We start from the raw sequence: 23479 nt of genomic DNA on the forward strand, positions 1-23479 counted from the left end.
ATGTATTTAATTTTGAACATTCAATAAACTTCCAATATATATGACCTGCCTGAGACAGGGGAGTCATTTATTGTTGTTAAATGCAAGAATACAAAATAACTTGAATTGCTTGTCACTTGTCTCCATAATCATTTCTGTGTAATAAAACCTTTCATCAAATCATTCCTTGTGTTCAGGATTGCAACGTCAGCTAGCTGAAATGCCAGTTAATATATCAACATGCCATTTAAGAGGAAAAGGTTTAGAATGCATAGCAAACTCTGAATTAGAGTACGTATATATGCAACTTGTGATTGATGTTTCCCTTACTTGAGTCTTCGGGAATGCTGTATTTTGCCATATCATCTTCCAAGAGCTCAGTGATCCTGGGCATGTCAATGAACATGTTGGTGTTGCTGAAGAAAGAGGATTCTTCTTTACAGACTGCCCTTATTAAGGACTGAAGGGAGCCAACAATGGAACTTCTAGATTTCCCACCCTGTAAGAACTAGAACAACAATTACTAAGGAATGGAATCCCAATTACAACACAATTGCCCTGAACTATCCTGTCATAACTTTCATAGCTGCAGTAGTAGTTCAGATGTTCTTCCCCATTACTGCATCCAAAGAGGTCAACAAAATGACAGTTTTCAGATTGTCTACAAGAATGGATGCATGTTGTGCTCTCTTCTGTTCTCATGACCATCTTTGTCAGGGAAAGATAGCGCCACTTTAATGGCCAGAATACTCTGTGAAAGACGTTAGTATAATGTACTACTTTAACCTTTCGAAAATGTCATATTTTCATGGCTTGACTGGACAGAAAAAGAATGGAAATATCAGGACCATCAGATTGCAGACCCCTGGATTACCTTGTCATTTTCCATACACTCTGCTTCCCTCAACAAAAACAGAAGTGGGATTGAGCGCATTACTCTTCTCTCACACATTATAAAGATAGCAACAACAAAAATAAGAATCTTTTTACATGATGGGAATGTCTTCTGTGAAAACGGGCCTGCTACAAAGAAACAGTTGTACTTTGTTCAAAATATTAAAGTGCAGTTGTACTTTCAAAATATACATACACCAGGACCAGATTTAATAAAGAACATACCATTTTACACAATCATTTTTCAATTAAATCATCCCTCTTTACTGAGGAAAGATAGATTTTTATTGTCGTCAGTCCTATAGAACAGATGCTGTTCTGGGAGACTGATCTGACTGCTTATGCTTATAGCTTATGCACCTTCAACTGTGTTGTTAACCAAGTTCCAATAACAGCCGACCTGTGCAATTACAGTTTTCAAATTATGTGCTCACAATTGTGCAATCCCACTGAAGGTTACATGGTTGCATAATTGTAACTGAGGACATAACTGGATGACAGTTGGGCTGCAAAGGTGTAACTAAAACAAGCATTTGGCCTGCCTGAAATGTATCATCATTGAAGATACCCATGTCAGAAAGAACCTAGCTAGATTTTCAGATCTCAGGTTGAGTTTACAAGACTAGAGGTTGGGGGGAAAATACTTAATCTGATAAACTGAACATGTTTAATATTGAAATCACTGGGACACAACCAGTGTGAAACATGATTTTTAGAAAGTCAATCTTCAAAGCAGAACTTCACTTTAAGAATGTAATCGGTTATGGTCAGCTTGGAGGCTGTACCTTTTGAAAAACTTTTTAAATTAAATACATCAATCAACAAAGTGAAAGAAGCATGTTCACAGATCTAGAGGAAGTATAACGAGTACTAGTTAAGAACTCAGTACTCACTACCTCTTATATAGCACTTTAATCCGTAGATCTCAAAAGAATTTGCTGGCACGAACATTCACTGAAAGAAAATTTTATGTATTGCAGAATATACAAAGGCAAAGAATTAGAAATTAATATCATGACTCTTTGCATTGGAATCGTGTTTCTAAGCACACCCAATCAGGGAAGAGAAACATACTAACCATTTAATCACCCAAGGACCCAATCAAAATACTTTGCATTTAAAATCCTGAATATTCATAACAAACTGTTTGTGAGTGACAGAGAAATGATTCAGTGAATGATTTTAATCTGCAAATAAACTTGCAAAAAATCATGATCAGTTCACCAACCAAAAAAAAAAAAGTGATTTTTCTCAAATAAATTATCCATTACAAAATATTCCCCCAGTGCACTTTAGAACAGAAAGCAGCTCAGTATTTCAATCACTAGAGTAAAAATCCAGCAGGAAGGCAACACAGGAGAGATGGAAAGTGTCTCAGGATATGCCCCAGGGTTATATTTGCCATTACCCAGGGCTACAAACTTGGCCAGTGTGGATGAGCTGAGAAGTGAACAAAATAATCAAGGGTAAAAGGGCATATACTATAAAGTAGCAGAGCCTACAAAGCCTGAGAATGAATGGAAGATTAAGATAAATAACTTTTCTCCTGGTACATAAAGGAACAAAAGGTCAGTAATGTAGACAGAAGGGCCTTTGAGAAATCACGTGGGTAATTTATTGACAAAAGAGGTAGACACTGAATTGCTAAAACAATTAAATGATTATTTTTTGCCTCGGTGTTTAGAGGGGAGGCTCGATGGCAGACACAGACATAAATTTCCCAGGGGAAACATTTAAGAAAAAAAAAAGCCCTGCAAAATATAAAGATTGTGCTAGAACAAGTAATCAGGAAATTGGAAGATATGAAAAGACACAAAACTTCAGGGTGAGATGGGTTGCAGTCCAGGATGACATAAGCAGCAGCAAATGAGAGAGCAAAACTGACTAGGTGGCCCCCTCTGCTGTTGCAGTCTTCTCTCTGCAGAGTTTTATCAAAGATTAACTATCAAATCATCAACTTTGGGGAGGTAGGCCCAATACATAATATTTTATTCACAGTTGAGAAGACCCTGAACCTGCTGTAAATCAGATGAGCTGATGTGAAAAAATGATAGGACCAGATCCTCAGCTGACGTAAATCAGTGTAACTCCCTTTACTTCAATAGAGCTACAATGACTTATACCAGCCGAAGAGCTAGCCCAGAAAGTGGAAGGTTATCAGGTTAGATATATAGACAAATGCCGCATTGGAAAGTGGAGCATTAGAAGAACCAAACCTACAGAACAGCCAGACAAGCTCTGAATAAAAGAAAAGCTTTAAAGGACAAACAGGCAGGCTTGTCTGAGTAACGTTTTGACTTTTTAACTTTGTCATACAAATTAGAGCCTTATGGGAAAAAGTACTTATGGTACTTCATACCACTACTGAAGTAAATGGAGCCATGCTGATTTACATCTGCTAAGAATATTGCCCTCTAAGTGGGATTTAAGGAAGCGTTGAATATTATACTGTAGTAACAAGCAGGCATGCATTACCTACCGATGAGGCATTTTAAAGGTTGGCAATTTTAGGGTCAGGTTCTATCATCTTTACTCTCAGTAACACCTTACGCCAGAAAATAGTGCCACTGAAAACGGTAAGACAACCTGTTGCAATAAGGTATTACTCAATGGGAAAAAGGGTAGCAGAATCTGGTCCTTAGACAGGGGAGTCCTTTATTATGACCCATGATTTATTTTATAATAGCTCCAACATTGTACTAGCCATTGTACATACATGTGGTCAGAGTCCTTGCCACAAAGAGCTTACTTCCTCACTCTGTTTGGAATGTATCATCATCCTCTCCTTACAGACAGGAAATTGAGGCAGAGAGGGATTCAAGTGTCATAGTCAAGGTCACAAAGAAAACACATGACACAGCTAAGAACTGAAACCAGCAGTCCTGAGTTCAGTGCCTTAACCACAAAACCCTCCTTCCTACCAAGGAGACAATTACCAGTCACTGGCTAAAATCAAGCACCCAACACTATGGATCTATCAACTGCCCATACAGTACATTTGGAGAAATGAGTTATGTGATTTACAATAGGTGAACAATTTTCACTATAACAAAAGTAGCAGATGAAGAAACATTGCAAGACCAGGGTCAAAGGAATGGCTTTTTAATTAAAAAAAAAAAAAATGTTAGTACTGTGTGCCCCATTATCTCCATGACAAACAGAATAGATGTCATTGTTAATAAACAGCCTGTTGCCGTATCGGTTTAGGCTGTGATCTCAATTAGATAACAAGAAAAGCGGGCAGTATTTGGATGGGAGATCACCAGGAAAACCCTGGGCTCTGGCAGGAATGGGTACTGGTGATGAAAGAGACCATGAAATGTACCAAGACCTGAGTACAACAGGCTCAACTCACCCATTATGCAACACCACCAAGCAGTTTATGGGATACATTATGATTTTGCCCAGCATTCCTCCTCATATTTTAGTACCTGACCTTAATGAAGTCCTCTAACAAAGGCGATTATGCTTGCACTATAAACACAGCTAATGGATGAAATATCACACACATACCTGTTGAAATGTCAAGATGTCAAGCAGATCAATGCTTTTGAATGCTTGGAGGAACATGGGAAGATTTTCAAGGACATGTTGGCCTTTATTTGAAAGGGAGATGATGCTAGTGACCACTTCCAACATTGCATTCAGTAACTTGTTGACCTCAGAAGGTATCATGATCTTGAAGAAGAGAAAAACATGAGGATCAATTAATATAAAATCCACCCTATTTAGACAATATGGAGTTTATAAATTCCTCAGCCTCCCTTGCACTGCTTAAAACTCCAGCAAACACTTTTCCCCCCAAATGCTCTCTCAGTGCTCTCACGCTGGCTGTGACAGAATGGGTACTGATGACTAGAGAGACCACAGTCTCCTCACAATTTTCTAAGGTCCCTGAACTTTGTCTGAATATAGTGAGATAAGGTGGGCCAGAGTAATGGCTTTTTATTGGACCAAATTCTGTTGGTGAGAGAGAGATACAACAATTACAAAAAGTGTTCTACGGTTAGAACCCCTTAAGTTTAAAATTGAAATATACAGAGCATGTTTCTGCTGTCTAGATTCACAGCTCTGTCTCTCCTTTCCTACTTCGGGCTGATTCCATAGGGGAAACTCTGGCCCCCTTTGACACCAATGGCAGAACTCTCATTGACCTCAATGTGGCCAAGATTTCACAGTGAATTTATTACAGAAGTTTAATATTTAAAAGAAAAATCACTATCTATTCACTTAGCTGAGCTGCCAATTCAGTAGGTTTTAAAGTCACGTTGAATTGCTATTTCTTAGTCTGCAGGTTTTTCCCTGTCCTCCCTTCATTTTCATCATAATTATTGTCTCATAGCTAGAACACTCAGTTTTATATATTTCATCTCCTGCTTGGATCTAAATGCAATTTGTCTTCTGCTTTTGCCAGTGAAGATCTTAGTGTGTGTGTGGGGGGGGGGGCAGGGGGGATGTTTTTATAGGTCACTCTAATGTTACATTAATGCAAAATTGTTTTAATAAGGTTAGCTGTTCAAGGGAGACAATAAAAAATAGTCGTGTTTTTCCACTGTTTTACATACTCTATTTCTTTCCTCCACCCATACTTTACTAGTGCATTTTCTGGAATTATGGAAATGTACAGTGTAAGTTTATCAGTTTTTTGGATTTCATCCTCTTTTGCATATGTTCTTTAAATAGCAAACATTCTGGAACATGCTTTATTCAATGAAAACAATTAGCCAATTAAGTCAGAAAAAACTCCCATAAACAAATGAGGAGCAGTTGATGGAAACAGTCAAGTGAACGATGCAGCCCTGTACTAGGAATTTATTAAAATCAACAAGGCTCAGTGAAAGAGCCATTAGAAGAGTCACTGTTTTGTTCCGGTTGACCTATTTTTCAAGAAGCAACTAAAAGCTCCTCTCCTCACCTTAGTTATGTATACATTCTAGGAACACTTTAGTCTGGCATTTTCAGGAGCTTGGTCTGTTTATTACAAATCTGTTGTCATAGTCATCAGTTTAACTCTACATGTGTGGCATCAGAAACAAGAATCCAGGATCTCTAGCTTCAAAAAAAAAAAAAATTTTCTCTCATTTTGAGCTCAAGTAAATACCTTTCAACTACCAGAAATAGGTTTGCCTTTTCTCATTCTGGAGATCAGCTACCACAAAGGAGTAGAAATGCACACACACTAGCCACCACATATCCCACCCAATACAGGATAATTTTGTTCATAACTGTCTCATCTCAAACTATATATCCAGATTTGTTTCTGGTTAACCACTCCCAAAGGTATTCACAGAGGCAACTCAGTTTCAGCACCAAATGCTTGGTCCCCCTTCATAATGCAGAAAGCTGTGTACAATGGCAGCACCATGATTTTCCAACCACATACAAGCCTTAAATTTCTTAACTTTGTCAGTAATCCCCAAAAGGCCAGTCTACTTGGGCAAAAATTTGCGTTTTTCAATTGAGTTATATTAATTCAGCTGAACCCCATTTCCTCTTAGCACCCATGTAGGCATAGTTTAATACCATTAAAATCACATGAGCTGGTCCTATAGTAGCCACTCAAATTATTTAGAAGTTTAAAATTCTGTTAACATGAACATTAAGAGGTGGGGGGGGTGGAATAAAATTAAGCTAACTGGAGTGAGCTAACTAACGTGATAAACACAGCTATCATGTGGACAGACCCAAAGCGAGGAGTTTTCTGGACTTGCAGATTCTTCACTGCAAGAAGAGAGATTTACAGGTTGAGATAATTGTATTCTTCTTTCATACACAGGAAATGCATTAGTCAGGAAGCAAACTAGTGGAAATTAGCAAGCAGACTAGGAATGAGGAAAGGAGAGCGAGAAAGGGAAATGTTAAGAAAAGAGAAGTCAAGAAAGGAAGGAAGCAAGCCTGTGGCCCAGATATTTTTGCCACATTCCTGTTATCCCAAGTCTCGGTCCACAAGCTAGACTGGAGTGAGGGGGGACAAAAAGAGTCCCTATTGCTTGCCAAGCCCAGAAGTCCTAGCATTAAAGAGGCTGAGTGCCACAGTGAGCTGCCTCTAGGTTGTGGCATAGCTCTCAAAAGCAACAAAAAAGTATCCAGCTCAGTTTCTTCTATAAGTGCAAGTAAACATTTTCACCCAGCAGTCTGTCTTTGGACTAATGTGATCCTTACACATGAGAACCCTCTGTTGCAGATATTAGACCACAGCCCATGATATTCTTATCTTGAAGAGATGAACTATTGTAACATCAAAGGCATATGGAGTAAAAATTTTCAAAAGCACCCAAGTCATTTTGGATACATCTACACAAACCTCAGCAGTGAGCCTCCAAGCTTAGGTCAGCAGAGTCAGGCTCATACTGCTGTGCTAAAAATAGCTGTGCAGACAGCACTTTTAAGTTGCAGCTCAGATCCTGAAGCCCACCACCTTCCCTTGACTTCAGACCCCAAGTTCTAGCCTGAGCCATGTCTACTCAGCTACTTTTGGTGCAGTAGCATGGGGATCACTGCTGCGGGCTGTGTAGACATATCCTTAGGAGCCTAAGTCCCTTGGAACTTTGGAACCTATGTTCCCATAAAACTTAGACTCTTAAGTGACTTAGATGCTTCTGAAAATTTGGACCATGGTACAATCTTACTGCTCCCAGATGATTCTAGGTCCTATTGTCCTCAATCACAGAGTCTGGTGTGAAAAAGAATTTTGATCTGTTCACTTATCTTTTTAGGCACAGTATTTGTGCAGCACAAAAAGTTGTCCCAGTGCTGTTATGCATTGAAGGGGGTGGCTCTGTATTTGTGTAATCCTGGAATGATTTTATTCAGCCCATGCACATAGTTACTGTTACAAGTTCCATAAACACAGTGTACATTTTTACTTCTAAAACAGAGGCTTTGGAAAATATAAAGCTCCAAAGACTAGTAAAGCCAATAAAATACTTGCATTGCCCTGTGGTCTTAGATAAGTGCCTTAGTAAAAGTAGTATCGGGGGTTACATATTTATCCTCTCTCAAATGATGCTACATGAGATCTGTTCAATTTACAAGTCAAAAGATTATTAATTCTAACTTCCAGCACTACAAACTCAGCCAAAGACCTCAAAACTGAGCTGTGTTTTTATGGCCTCCTAAAGGATCTCCAAAGTTTCTGTTATAGCATTTAGCTGACAATTTTATTGGCAATTCAGGAGACAGAACATAATCAAAGGACACTCCTGTGGCAGCTACAGCAATTGCTCACATGGAAGACTAATACTAGCAAAGGATTTATGCATTCTTAGCTTCATCCAATTACCAACAGGATTGAGAACAGTATGACCAGTCAGCTTTCCAAGAACCATCAGAACACAGTTTGGGAACTTCTATTTGTTAGTGCTAAACAAGAAAGCCGGAGCCACAAATCAGCGGCAATCTGTTGCCCGAACTCTTTGCTAGATGGTGCAGTGTTAATTATAGAGCTGTCTTTTGGGTGAGATACAAGACCAAGTTCTGGATCCCTTGGGTATCTAACAGTCCCATACAACTTTTTGCAGTAGTTGGGGGTATTTGATCTGGTATCTTGGCTAACCTCCAAGCAGCTAAACTTGCATACCAACTCCATAGTATCAATAGAATAAGCTGTTCCTTACCTCCATTCTTAAACTGTTATGCATCACGGCCAGGATTAGAACTTGGGGTTCCCTGATTTCCATTTCTGTGCTTAAAATCATACCCTTCATAAGGAGTCACAAAAGCAGAGTTGCCTATGAAACTAGTGAGAAAACCCACCCTGAGGCCTCAGTCCTGCCACCCTCTGTTGCATTGGTTTGGGAAATGAGGGGAAAGAACATAGGGGCTCCCTAAATCTTCCTTCCCCACCCCCCACAAACAGCAGGGCAGGATCCATCCTCAGCGTCTGACTGAACTCCCATTGACTTCAGCGAAAGCTGGAGCAGGCCCTCAACATACAGGAGTACATCCTGCTGCAGATCTACTGGTTCCACAATGCAAAGTGAGAGTGCAGGAACTTCAATGAGGACAGTGTTTGGGTTCTACTGGGATAAACATCTAGGACAACAAAATATATGGGGCAGAACTATGATCAGTAATTGGGTTACTTATCCATCTAGCGCCAAAAAGTTCAGGAAGTAAGCACTTGCTCCTCTTACCTTGTAAATGATATAACGCAAGTTTAAGTTCTGGGCAATCACTGCAATCATGGTATACAATTCCAGCGCTGGGAGAGAACAAAGTTCCTTCACTGCCAGAGAAATGTTGCCATTTTCAGGAAGCGTCAGCAAGAGACTAAGAATTTCTTCGTCACATCTTCCAGCTAAAGCTACTGCAAGGGCACTGTAGAGTAACTTTTGTAAGAGCACATGGATTAAAATGTATCCTGCCTGAAATGTATCAAGATTTTTTTTTTTTTTTTAGAATACACTGTAAATGTGTGTCTCATAACATAAGTAACTGTATTTATAACAGCTACCAATTGAACTGGAAGACAGAGTTACATATTTGTTAAGATGACATGCTTGAACTTTATACTATATGGGCATCTAAACAAATAAAATACATTTCTCATTACTATTTATTTTCATTTATAAAGATGTTCATCATTCAGTTAACAGACACCATCCCTTGATCTGGGCAGGCATACTTAACACTGAAAATTCATAGAAAAAATGTCATATACATTTCATAAAAATATACTTCTTTTGTGATAGCACCTAAAAACCACAACAAGGATTGACATATCAACACAAAATTACTCAGGATCATTAAGTCCAAAGCTGATTGTGAAGAGTTACATAGGGATCTTACTAATCTGGGTGACTGGGAGATAAAATGGCACATAAAATTCAATGTTAATAAGTCCAAAATAATGCACATTGGAAAAAATAATCCCAATTCTACATGCACAACGATGGGGTCTAAATTAGCTGGTACCACACAAGAAAGATCTTGGACTCATTTTGGGGAGTTCCCTGAGAACATCCACTCAGTGGGCACTGGCCATCAAGAAAGCGAACAGAATCTTAGGAAAGGGATAGATAATAAAACAGAAAATACCATAATGCTACCATGGTATGCCCACACCTCAAATACTTGCATACAGTTCTAGTTGCCCCATCTCAAAAAAAAGAGATATTAGAATTCAAAAAGGTGTGGAGAAAGACAATGAAAATAGTTAGGGATATTTAACAGATTCCATATGAAGAAAGATTAGAAAGATTGGGACTGTTCAACTGAGAAAAGAGATGAGTAAGGGGGGAAATGATAGATCTCTATAAAATAATGAATGGTATTGAGAAAGTGAATAGGAAAGTGTTATTTACCCCTTCACATATTACAAGAACTAGGGGTCCTCTGATTAAATTAATAGACAGAAAGTTTAAAAGAAACTCAGCGCACACACAACCTGTGGAACTTGTTGCAATGGGATGTGGTGAAGGCCAAAAGTATAACTGGATTCGAAAGAGACTTGGATAAGTTCATGATTGGTCCATCAATGGCTACTAGCCAAGATGGTCCGGGATGCAACCCCATACTCCATACATCCCAAAACCTCCAACTGCCAGAAGCTGGAACTGGATCACTCCATAATTACTCTGTTCTGTTCACTCTCTCTGGCCACTGTTGGAAGACAGGATACTGGGCTAGATGGGACATTGGTCTGACCATTATGTTTATCTAATGTATGTCTACACAGCACACTAAGTCGGGGTTTTGACTCAGGCTTGAGCCCAAGTCCCCCTTCCACTCACACACAAATCTGTCTGACTCGGGTCAGCAAGCACTTCGGACCCAGGTCCTACGATCCTGTTTGGGGCAAGGGGTTCAGAGTCCAAATGCCTCTGTGACTTGGGTCCAAGTCCTGTCATTTTGCAGTGCAGATGCAGCTCAAGCAGCAGACCTGCATCATATAGTCCGCATAGTGCAGTAAGGGTAAGTTAAGATGGCTGAGAGACCAAGGTCCAGCAATTGTAAACCCAGGTTTACAATGCAGTGTGGACACTTAAACTTGGGCTTCAAAACAACGAGTACATGAGCCCAGAACCCACAGACCCGGGTTTACAATGCAGTGTAGGTACACCCAAAGACCGAGAGAGCTTACACAAAAATTTAGAAAATACACATCATATGAACAGACAATGTGAGGATAGGACAAGAAAACAATAAAAACAGGTGCATTTCTTTAATTTAGTAGTGAATAGTACCATCCAGTAGTACAGAAGATGACTCATCCCTCCACAAATATAGGAGATCAATGACAAATCCTGCCAGCCCAGATACATCACCAAACCCCTCAGACACCTTCCTCCTCTAATGCCCAGGAGAAAAGACAGCTCTTGTAGTGAGTTCAGAGGAACAACAAATCCAAGGATCTGAGAGACAGAGAAGGAACAGGAGTTCCAGGGTCAGGAGGTCTTTGCTGAACACAGAGCTTGAAACTCCATGTTCACGAGGAGGGAATTGTCCCTGGAGCATCTCTGTTAATTGTATCAATGGTAGTGTCACACAGGGACACTTGGAGGGAGATGGTTCCTCAATAATCGGATCCCAAAGTATAGCTGGATGAAAAGTCATTGATGAAAAATGCAGTTTATTGAAATTATAATATATTGTGGGAAACATGTCATTTCAACAAAAGTTTCAAAATGGTTCATTTTGACTATTCAATTTAGTTTATATTATATTAAAATGTTACTGCTAAAGATATTTACTCTTAAATAGATAATATCTATAATTATTATATTTACTATTTTAATATACTATACATGTAAAATAAATGTTTCTACACTATCAAAAGAAACCATGTTGATTGTTCCAAATCCAACTTTTTAGGAATTTTTGTTTCACAGAATTTTTTTCTTCAAAAATCTTCCATGGAACAGAAATTCTGGTTCCTAACCAGCTCTATCCCAAGCCGCTTAAGGCTTTATCTAACAGGTTAAAACCAACCCTATGAACTCTTTCTGGAAATTCAAAAGTAGCGCAGTTTTCTGGGCAATAGTTTTATGCACTGTTCACATAAAAGGCCACTCATTAAGTGAGCAGCCAGTCTAGGTTAGATTCAGTTTCTGAATGGCCTTTTAAAATAAAGTACCATAAAGCACATCACTGTAGTCTAGTCCTGAGGTGAGACAAAAGCATGAATAAGTGTAGCAAGGTTCGTATTCATAAAACGTGGTCAAACTGCCCCCCACAACTGCAAATGAAAAAAATGCTTTCATAGCTATGTCCACAACATACCATTTACGTAACAGGAGATACATACATTGCATCTGAAATATATACTTCCATGCTGTGCAAAAGTAAAAATGTATTATGTCCCATACACATTGGGTGTGTCTACGTACTTTTTTTTTTTTTTTAACACAAGCAAATGTTTGTATGAACATGCAAATGTGGCATTTGCTTGCATATCAGGGTGTGCCCACAATATTTGCAGACATAAGAGACCACATTTGAAAATTCAGCTCCATAGCATTATTATTTCAAGAGAATAGGGATATAAAAGTTTACTGTCAAATTCCTCTTTTACTGAATCCCTTCCAGGTATCTTGTCTACATTTACTGCTAACAAAGTAATGAAATAGCAATAATAGCAATTATTAACATTGACAAAGGAACAGAAGCCACCTATAAGTAAAGTTAAGCTTGTTGTGTGAAAGAATTCAAACTGAGAACTGCCATTCTAGTAGTCAAAAGAAAAGGAGTACTTGTGGCACCTTAGAGACTAACCAATTTGAGCATGAGCTTTCGTGAGCTACAGCTCACGAAAGCTCATGCTCAAATAAATGTGTTAGTCTCTAAGGTGCCACAAGTACTCCTTTTCTTTTTGCGAATACAGACTAACACGGCTGTTACTCTGAAATCTAGTAGTCAAGCTTTCTACGGACAAAACCTTAAGCTTCCTCTGATTGTAGAGCATCAGTGACATCCAGTGGCTGCTTGATTGATCTGATCAGTTTCAGTCAAGTACCAAAATACCAATTCATTTCCAACACACACACGCGCACGCGCACACACAGAGGAAAGAACACCTGTAGTTAGCTTCCCCATTTATGATTCATACTGGACAAAGGAGAGTTAATACTACTCCAAGCTTCAGAGATGGAATTGGTCACAGTCATCGGAAACAGAGACAATGACATCAAGGCTCTTGGGGGAGTAGCACATCACAGGAGCACAAGACAGTGATCTGCTCTCCTCATTACAAATCTGAGAGCTATGTGGGGTGCAGTACAATTTCCCCATGGAGATTATGGGCTTTCCAGAATGTCCTGGTGGTAAAAGGATGACCTTTTGTAGATAAAAATGGATGAAACTCCACTGAACCCAATGGAGCTGTGCCTATTTCCAGAGAATTTGTCCCTGTCCTGCCTCCACCCCATCAACTAAAAGCTGAAACTTTTTGCCCATTATAGGAGAGAATAGGAAATTAACTATTCAGGAAGGTGAAACCTTGAAGTTTCCAGAAGACTATACAATGCCTCAGGGGGTTGGCTGCGAGTATCAGAGGGTTTTCTCATTGGGCTCTTAATGCTTTATTTTGAATTTCCCAAACAAAAACCATCTTCCATATAAAAAAATGGCAAATGAAAACGTAGGAGGCCCACATACCTAACAAATCTTGTTCATTTCTACACCAGCTAAAAGAAGCTGGAAAGCATTTTTATAGGTCAATATGTTAATCCAGCATCCCATTTCTCGCCTTGTACCTTGGACTGTGAGAAATTGGCTTCCAAGAGGGTGTTGATAGTCTCCTCAGAAATGTTGACTAAAGAACGAAGGTCCCGAGCCAGTTCAGGAACATTATGCACACAGTCTTTGATTTTCACATCTGCAATGCAGGAAAACATGGATTGCCGATTTCCCACCACACTGCTTTAATTGGGGGTCAGCAGGCAGCCCTCCATTTCCTCGCAGATCTATGCTGTGGGGGCAGGAAAGGGCTGAGTGCTGTTTCCAAGGCATGCTATTCTCTTTCCTACCAATCCTAAGGGATTGGAGGGATTCGAGATCCACAGGCAGAGAAGGGTGGCAGGATGGTTACTCCATTGGAGCATACACCATTCCCCACAACTGGTTTCGGAAGAAGGCACCTTAAATTACCAAAGACAGTTTTCAATCAGTTAATCTGTCTTCTCTCTCTGCAGTTTGGATCTCCCCTTTCAGAATGATTCCAAGAGCACGTGACTGGAGCAGCCCTTGGCAGCCTAGTTTCCACAGAAACTATACTGACCTGGGGCCAGTGGCAACAGGTGGGCCAGGGGGATAGTGAGGAGGAACAGACCCCAAATTATTCATAAGACACCAATACAATGTCACCTTGGTACTTTCCCTAAGCAGCATTCTTTTTACTTAGTTATATTCTCTCTCTTGCCTTGTGAGCAAATGTACCTCAGTGATCTCCAAAACAGCACTGTAGTTTATGTTAGCTCCTGTAAAGAAACCATGTACTCACCATTTGGCGGACTGAAGTTACTGACAAAAGCTACCACTGGATTTCCTGACAAAGGTGCCTCTAGGTTTCCAGCCAACCTGAAATGACAACACTAGTTTTACAAGCAGCCACTTCCAAGTAGTTCATTTTACCATATGTTAAGCTTACTAAGTACAGGTCTTATCATGGACTACTGAAGTAACATTAATGAAGCAAAAGGTTAATCCTAAGGACCAGATTAGTCCTGGTGCTTGTACATGTGAGCTGTTAGAGATGGAGAGAGGGGCAACAAGCCTTCCTACTATGCACACACACTGCCTGGGCAGGGATAATCACACTTCTTACCCGTGGGGGAGTTATGAGAGGAGATGATTCATGAGATTCTCCATTATTAAGTTGTATGAAAATAAACCAGATGAAAAAGCACTGGTCTAGCAGTTTCTCATCTCCATGACTTTCAGTACATGGCCTAAAAAAATAGGTGACATGAGTCAATGGTCTAGAGGTACAGCAGCTTCTGGCCACAGACTCTTCTTAATGGCACTAATGGACTTAAGTCTTTCAGGTAGATTTTGAAAACATGGTCTTCTGGATGGAAACTGAGAGGACAGTAAAGTGTTACCCTTCTACAGGCAACTGGTTTAAAGAATCTCCAAGGTTTCCAGTAGAGTTTCATTTACCTTTTAGTTAACAATAGTATTTGCTACTCTCTCGGGTGGCTGCACAGCAGCACTGTATAATGGACAGAATAAAAATCTAAGACGACTTAGGGCTCAATACTGTGAGGTGCCAAGCATGCCTGTGAGTTTTTGTGCACGCTCAACTTGAATTGACCTGAATATTTAGCACATTGCACAAGACTCTCAGCACATCATAGGATCAAGCCTTGGAAAATGGAAGTTAGCGAAGAACCCAGAAATGTGGATGCTTATTTGAACTGTCTGGCGTAGAGGTAAAATAAAAGAATTTTCAGTCAGGAGTCAAGTCAGTAACTATTGCTGCAGTATTGTTGATACCACTAATGACTACACAGTAACCTTTTTGTTTGTTTGAACACTTCCAGCATGTTTTGATAAACAGGGATTTTGATCATCATGGATCAGTGGTACATATTGCTGTTGGGATCTCACCAATCTCCAATTAACCCGGACCTTAGATTGTTAACCAAACATTAGGTGAGCAGAGGTTATACTGTAATTGTGCAAACTTTTTATGAATACATACGGAACGATATCACTGTGACTAAAAAAAGTAATGCGTAGCAGAACAACATGGCAGTGAAAACTAAAGGCTTTACGTTTGCATGTGTTTCTGGATGTTTTCAAAGGTGAGTTGACATTCACAGCTGCTGTAGGTGGTATTTTGTAATGCTCTCTGGAAGCTCTCCAAGGTACTGGACAGCTTCCTGTTTACATATAAACAGTTCCCACACTCCCCTTCATTGGAAGCTGACAACATTGTTTCAATATCCTGCAAAAGATAGCAACCATAGTTAAATTTACATGCTGTGTATTTATTTGCTTGAAATAACAGGCCTAAACTGCTAAATGTTGTGTAGTTTCTGGTTAACTTTGTTTAAAAATAAACACAAATCAAAATGTGGATAGATAATGATTTATTAAATACCTGCAACCAGGTGCCCCCACCCTCTTGCATCATGACCTGTGTACTGTTATCGCTGTTTTTCCTTTTATCTAACTATTCTTTGTACATTGGTGAGGCCTCATCTGGAGTACTGTGTCCAGTTTTGGGCCCCACACTACAAGAAGGATGTGGATAAATTGGAGAGAGTCCAGCGAAGGGCAACAAAAATGATTAGGGGTCTAGAACACATGACTTATGAGGAGAGGCTGAGGGAGCTGGGATTGTTTAGCCTGCAGAAGAGAAGAATGAGGGGGGATTTGATAGCTGCTTTCAACTACCTGAAAGGGGGTTCCAAAGAGGATGGCTCTAGACTGTTCTCAATGGTAGCAGATGACAGAACGAGGAGTAATGGCCTCAAGTTGCAGTGGGGGAGGTTTAGATTGGATATTAGGAAAAACTTTTTCACTAAGAGGGTGGTGAAACACTGGAATGCATTGCCTAGGGAGGTGGTGGAATCTCCTTCCCTGGAAGTTTTTAAGGTCAGGCTTGACAAAGCCCTGGCTGGGATGATTTAACTGGGAATTGGTCCTGCTTTGAGCAGGGGGTTGGACTAGATGACCTTCAGGGGTCCCTTCCAACCCTGATATTCTATGATTCTATGATTCTAAGCTAGGACATTTCTTTTTGGCCTTTTGTACATGTGCTTTGTGTAGGTGGGTGACTGGTGTTATAGAGACTGGGAAAGAGAGAGAGGAAAAAATCAAGAGATACATGGTCTCTGAGCAAAATTCTACTCTCAGATTCATCAGATGGCTCCCAACTCTGTCTACTCGCCTTACCTACTCAGAACTTCCATGTACATCAACAAGAGCTCTGAGTAGACCAAGTGCAAAATATCAGAGCAGGGAGCCAAAACTGAGGAAAGGAAAACTTTATAGTAAAAAAAGGTACATTTAACATGTTGGTGGTGTCTGATGATTTGGTTCTCCTCTCACTGAAGTCAATGGCAAAACTCTCATTGACTTCAGGTTTCAGAGTAACAGCCGTGTTAGTCTGTATTCGCAAAAAGAAAAGGAGTACTTGTGGCACCTTAGAGACTAACCAATTTATTTGAGCATGAGCTTTCGTGAGCTACAGCTCACTTCATCAGATGCATACCGTGGAAACTGCAGCAGACTTTATATATACACAGAGAATATGAAACAATACCTCCTCCCACCCCACTGTTCTGCTGGTAATAGCTTATCTAAAGTAATCGTCAGGTTAGGCCATTTCCAGCACAAATCCAGGTTTTCTCACCCTCCACCCCCCCACACAAATTCACTCTCCTGCTGGTGATAGCCCATCCAAAGTGACAACTCTTTACACAATGTGCATGATAATGAAGTTAGGCCATTTCCTGCACAAATCCAGGTTCTCTCACTCCCTCACCCCCCTCCAACAACCCACCCCCATACACACACAGACTCACTCTCCTGCTGGTAATAGCTCGTCCAAACTGACCACTCTCCAAGTTTAAATCCAAGTTAAACCAGAACATCTGGGGGGGGGGGGAGTAGGAAAAAACAAGAGGAAATAGGCTACCTTGCATAATGACTTAGCCACTCCCAGTCTCTATTTAAGCCTAAATTAATAGTATCCAATTTAAACCAGTCGGAGAACACTTCAATCTCTCTGGTCACGCAATCACAGACATGAAGGTCGCTATCTTAAAACAAAAAAACTTCAAATCCAGACTCCAGCGAGAAACTGCTGAATTGGAATTCATTTGCAAATTGGATACTATTAATTTAGGCTTAAATAGAGACTGGGAGTGGCTAAGTCATTATGCAAGGTAGCCTATTTCCTCTTGTTTTTTCCCACTCCCCCCCCCCCCGCAGATGTTCTGGTTTAACTTGGATTTAAACTTGGAGAGTGGTCAGTTTGGACGAGCTATTACCAGCAGGAGAGTGAGTCTGTGTGTGTATGGGGGTGGGTTGTTGGAGGGGGGTGAGGGAGTGAGAGAACCTGGATTTGTGCAGGAAATGGCCTAACTTCATTATCATGCACATTGTGTAAAGAGTTGTCACTTTGGATGGGCTATCACCAGCAGGAGAGTGAATTTGTGTGGGGGGGTGGAGGGTGAGAAAACCTGGATTTGTGCTGGAAATGGCCTAACCTGACGATTACTTTAGATAAGCTATTACCAGCAGAACAGTGGGGTGGGAGGAGGTATTGTTTCATATTCTCTGTGTATATATAAAGTCTGCTGCAGTTTCCACGGTATGCATCTGATGAAGTGAGCTGTAGCTCACGAAAGCTCATGCTCAAATAAACTGGTTAGTCTCTAAGGTGCCACAAGTACTCCTTTTCTTTCATTGACTTCAGTGGAGCAAGACTGAGCACTGAATGGGGCTCTAAACGCTACATTGTTGGTCTTCTGATTACAAGTTTTGCCAAACTTCAGAACTGTTGTAGATACAGAGATCAATCTCTCTTGGCAGCACAGTTAATTGTACTCTGGGTATTATTTTAGCCCAGATGCTTCTGGCTAGGGGATTGGTTTGTATTTTGTTTGGATTTTTTTCCCTTGTCCTTATAAATTTTTAGTGCTGTGAAAGCACCTGCAATACCAATTGCTGTTTGGTACCCAATGGCAATCTAGTTATTCTGTTTATGGCTTTCAACACTTGTCAGCATATATTATGTGATTCCCTCTCGGTATCACTATCAAGTGTGGCAGAACAACATCCCTTAAAAACCCTGATTATACACAAGCATGGTGATTGATTTTTCAGGCAGTAGGAAAAAAAAAGAAGGAAAATACTTATGGAATAATTTTCCAGTGTGAAATTTAAAGCATGACAAAAGGATGTTGGCAGGATTAGAAATTGTTCAAACCTGATACTGCTCATGAACCAAATTGATTCCTTCAATGGCAGAAAGGAGGAAACACCTTGTTAGGTCATCCTTACAGCTCGTAAAAGCACAGAGAAGGTTGCTGATGACAGTCGGGTTGTCTGTAAGAGAAAACACACAGGCTGAATCAGTGAAAAAGATCACTCTAAACATGATTCCCTGTCAGAAGTGCCAACAGCATTGAGAAGGGTTAGGAGTGAGGAAAGAAGTTTTAAAAGTAAGGGCAGGAAAATATTGTGTGGTACACAACTGCTAAGTATTATTTCTAGAGATAGTCATTGCACAGGCTACATGGGAGAAAAGGCTATGTTACCCTTACACCAACTGTATGGTGGTCCTATACCATCCTGAGCAATTCCCAAGGGCAATCAGGCCTGGTGCAGAACCAGAACTCAAGGACTTAGTGACAGTTTCATGAAAGCAAGACACAGAGACAGTCAGGAGTTTCAAGTTTACTTACGCCCTCCAATGACTCCTTCATCTCTGTCTCATCTAACATAAGATACTTGTCTTCACTTTCAAGGCCACACACCATCAATCCCCACCCTATAATTTCTATTTTGCCATCAAGCTGTCAATTTTTGCCTCTGATTATGCCAACCTCCACTGCCCAGCTATAATATTTTCAAGAAAGCATCTTTGTGCTTCCTCCCATGATGCCCCTTGTGCTTGGGAGAAGTTCCCTGTAAACATCTGCTATTTGCTACCTTATTATCCTCCTTCAAATCCCTCCTCAAAACTCTCCTTTGCTGTGATGCTTACAAAAAACTTGAGAAAGTTTCACAGGTGTGATAAGACCGCTGCCCGTCATGCTGACCAATACTGTCTCACTGTTCATTTATACTCCCCACATCTGTCTGTATCCACCTGGTGTCTCTTATCTCACATTTAGACTATAAGTTCTTTGGTGCAGAGACCATCTTTTTGTTCTCTGTTTGTACAGCACCTAGCACAGTGGGGTTCTGATCCATGATTGGGGCTCCTAGGTGTTATGATCATACAAATAAGTAACGATATTTTTCACTCTGAGCAGCTCTCTGGGACCCTCATCATCCTGTTTCCCTATGGTGACACCTTAAGGTTACTGTATCCCCAGGGCAGCAGTAACTCCCACAACACAATTGCAAGTGGAGGGAAGGGCCAGTATGTTGGATGCTTTGCAGTAGAGAGATAATCCTAGGGATCAGTCATGAAAGGGGTCTTCCATCATTCCTACCCGATCCCCTGGAGGAGCAATCTTTACACAAATGGTACGCCATCATATCCAGAGCAAACAGCTCCATTCCGCTGCCTTCAGTAGGTTTGTACATGTGACAGTGAGGAGAGACTTTGGCCCTACAGCTGCCCTACGGTTAACAGAACAAAATCCAGCTGCCTCACAGAGCTGGATTGGTCCACCAGTTAACAGGAAAAAAGACAGACTAATAAAAATTCATTCCTGTCATTAAATCTGCTGACCTTACACTGAATACACATAGGAGAGAAATGGTGGGGCAAATTGTATCTAGTCACTTTTCAGAGCAGTCTTTTTAAATTCAGATTCATTCAAAACCAGCAGGGCAAATTTAGGTGACTAGTTGAGCTAGGCAACTCTGCAGAAAATGAGCACATCTGATTACCTTTTGTGTATCTTACGTAGAGTTCTGTGTGGTTTCACTTGACTCAGAAGACTTAAAGTAACCAAATACTACAAAGATCAAGACAGACAGACAGGTGTCTAAATGTTAGATTCCTAAACCCCTATGTAAGAGCTAAATAAGTGACCTGATTTTCAGAGGTCAGTGGGCTCTTCTGGGTGCTCAGTACATTTGAAAACCAGAACTTATTTATGGGTGGAATTTTCAAAACCACTCAGTGTTGGCTTAACTCTGATCTCATTGTGAGTTTTACTCCATTAGGTGGTTGGAGCAGAGTTAGGCTAACACTGACCACTTCTGAAAATCCACCCCCACCCCAATCCAGGGAGCCTAAATATGGATTTAAGAATCTAACTTAAGGCATCCATTTGTGTGGCATTTTGTTATACTAGGCCTTCTGAGTCATATTGTTTTCAGGTGCCTCTCAACTTCATTCTGAGGCTTGAGACCATCCAAGTGAATTTATCGCTATTACACATGAATGCCCTGAGCACAGTCTTAGCAACACATCAACAACATGAATAATGGACCCATCCTGCCAATAGTTATTATTACAGCAACCAACCTGAAAGGATTGTAAATACACTCAAAGCCATAATCTGCACCTTCTGTAGCCGTTGGGCATTAGCAGGGCTTAAATGCTTCTGGAAACCCTGGCACATCTCAGAGACTCTAAGGAAAAATAATAGGATACCATCACTTTTATGATGACAGAATTAGAGAATAGCTTCAATAAGGCCTGCACACACTATTACAAAGATCAGCGGGCCTGATTCTCATTGCAGTTACACATCACTCCTGATTTACAACAATGCGAACCAGATCAGAATCAGGCCAAGGGGTGGTGGCACACTATCTTCAGATGTTAGTAGGAATGTTAAGTCTTTAAATGCTAACTACTTTTCTTGTGTTGGCTATAGATTGTTTCCCCTGGCCCTTTCCTTCTTCTCATTTCTAAAACAATTCAATCTCAATATAAATCAGTCTGATTTTCAGAGATGCTGAGCACCTCGCTTTGACTTGACTGCCAGCACTGTTCAGCACCTCTGAACAAAAATCAGACCTGGACAATGATTTTAAAAATCATTGTCCAATATTTACCTTCCAATATTTACCTTTGTTCTTTTAGTGGGCCTTGTCGCCAATACTCAGCCAAGTTAACCAACTGTCTGGCATACTTTTCATATGATAAAGGTTTGAAAATCAAGTCAAAGTCATGCATCATCCTTAGTATGCTGTTTTCCAACTGGGCCATGTCAGCTACATCAGAAGTTCCATTAGCAAAGAATGCCATAACTGTTTGCAGTAAGGCTCTTGGGGAATTCACTTGCTGATCAGCACTTAAATGCAGCAACTCTATCCAAGGATTAGTTCTATTTAATGAGTCCTCAATAATTGTTTCCCAGATGTACGGTTCCTTCTGCTGGTAAGTTATATTTTGGTTCATAAGGCTGGCAAAAAGTGACCACAGGTTGAAGCTTCCTCCAGAAACATGCTTCATTAACTTGAATGATTCCATAGTGACTTCTAAAACTTTAAGAAAGTCATCTTGGTTGTCTGCATAAGTCAGCAGCAGATTTAAGTCACGTTCACCTAAGTGATTTTTCCAGAAAGCTCCCAGAAAGAGATCAGCTACAGCTCTGATAGAAGCTTTTATTGCTGTAATGTTTCCTTTGCCCAAATAAGTAATCATCTCCTGAATTCTCTCCCATTTTTCTTCATTTATTGGATCATGAGTAAAATTTAGTCTAGAAGTTAAATGTATTTTACTAATAATATCATTAATTGGTACAAAAAAATCAAGAAGATCTTCTATTAGACTGGCAGTATCATCAGATGAGTTTATGCTTGCTCTGGTAACAATTGCAACAAGTCTTTCCAATTCTGCAGAATAATTCTGCCCATTTGCTAAAAACTCAGCAATTTCACCTGCAATATCATTTAAACCACTGAGTTTGCTCAGATTTGCGACCAATCTGGTTGATATGTTTGCAGTTCCAGAGCCATATGATCTGGAAAGCTTATCTAGAATAGACAAGTACGTCAAATCAAGAAATGCTTTCCCCAAATCTGCCACTTGATGGTGGCTTGAAAGCAGAAGCTCTGCAGTCTCAGTTTCAGTTAACTCTTCTATTGCATCATGAACAGCTCTTTGGAGGTCTGAATAGACCATCTCAATGTAGTCTAAGTTTTCCGTAGCATTTGAGTTGATAGATAGTTCCAAACAGCTAGCTACCTTTTCTGAAGCTTTCTTGGACAATGTCAAAAACTTAACAATGACTTCTACTATTTTTGCTAGCTTTACAAATTCATTGCTTTCCCACAACAATGAGCCCAAATCAACAACAAGCTCTGGAAAGGGGTTGCGAGTATAGTTAGCTCCACCGCTCCACAAGATGAGATCAAGTAATGTCTCTGTAGTTTCTATTATCTGCCTATTTTTCAAAGGAAACACCTTATCCACAGAGGCCAACAGTTCTGTTAAATTAGCAAGCACCATTTCTCGAAAAGTAGGATAGCTAACTAGGAAATCCTTGAAATGATTGTTAAAAAAATTCATGAGGTTTCCCATTTCTGCAGAAGTTTGCCACATGAATTGAAGAGTTCTAGAAAGATCTCTAATCAGCTGGGCAAAGTCACCAGGATTACTTGTATTAAATAACACATGATTCACAAAAGTAAACAGTTCATAGTTACTTCTGCTGCCATTTTTTACAGAAAAATCTTTAAACAGAACATTAAACAAATCCCTCATAAACTTAAGTCCTTTTGCACTGTCAAAATGAAATGTCCCATTTTCAGATATGAATGCATCCTTGATTAGGTCATACATATTTTCTTTCAACCCATCAACTTCTTCCTTTAGATTAACAGACTGATCCAAGTTTAGGGGAGTTCCAATATCATCTTTGGGGAATATCCTGCAACAGAAATATTGCTGATTGGGATGATGCAAATTATCATTACTGTAAGACTAGTTTAGGAAAATATGGAGTATTACTACAAAATAGAAAGATTACCAGTAAGCTATAATATGATTAATGTTTGGCTGTGGACTCTGGTCATC

The 23479-nt window shown here is 40.1% G+C and overlaps 1 protein-coding gene across 1 annotated transcript in view; it reads right to left on the minus strand.

Moving 5' to 3' along the window:
* Nucleotides 1-23479, minus strand: part of ABCA13 (ATP binding cassette subfamily A member 13) — a 230961-nt gene that overhangs the window by 201554 nt on the left and 5928 nt on the right. Inside the window, exons 3-11 of the mRNA XM_077808719.1 lie at nt 21528-23333; nt 20978-21084; nt 18758-18876; nt 15591-15763; nt 14315-14391; nt 13569-13690; nt 9009-9203; nt 4387-4551; nt 310-487 (exon numbers count right to left, since the gene is read on the minus strand). Coding sequence (XP_077664845.1) covers nt 310-487; nt 4387-4551; nt 9009-9203; nt 13569-13690; nt 14315-14391; nt 15591-15763; nt 18758-18876; nt 20978-21084; nt 21528-23333 — 2942 coding nt within the window. The remainder of the gene's footprint in view (nt 1-309; nt 488-4386; nt 4552-9008; nt 9204-13568; nt 13691-14314; nt 14392-15590; nt 15764-18757; nt 18877-20977; nt 21085-21527; nt 23334-23479) is intronic.

Source organism: Eretmochelys imbricata, chromosome 2 (assembly GCF_965152235.1).
Source record: "Eretmochelys imbricata isolate rEreImb1 chromosome 2, rEreImb1.hap1, whole genome shotgun sequence".
NCBI classification, from domain to species: Eukaryota; Metazoa; Chordata; order Testudines; family Cheloniidae; genus Eretmochelys; species Eretmochelys imbricata.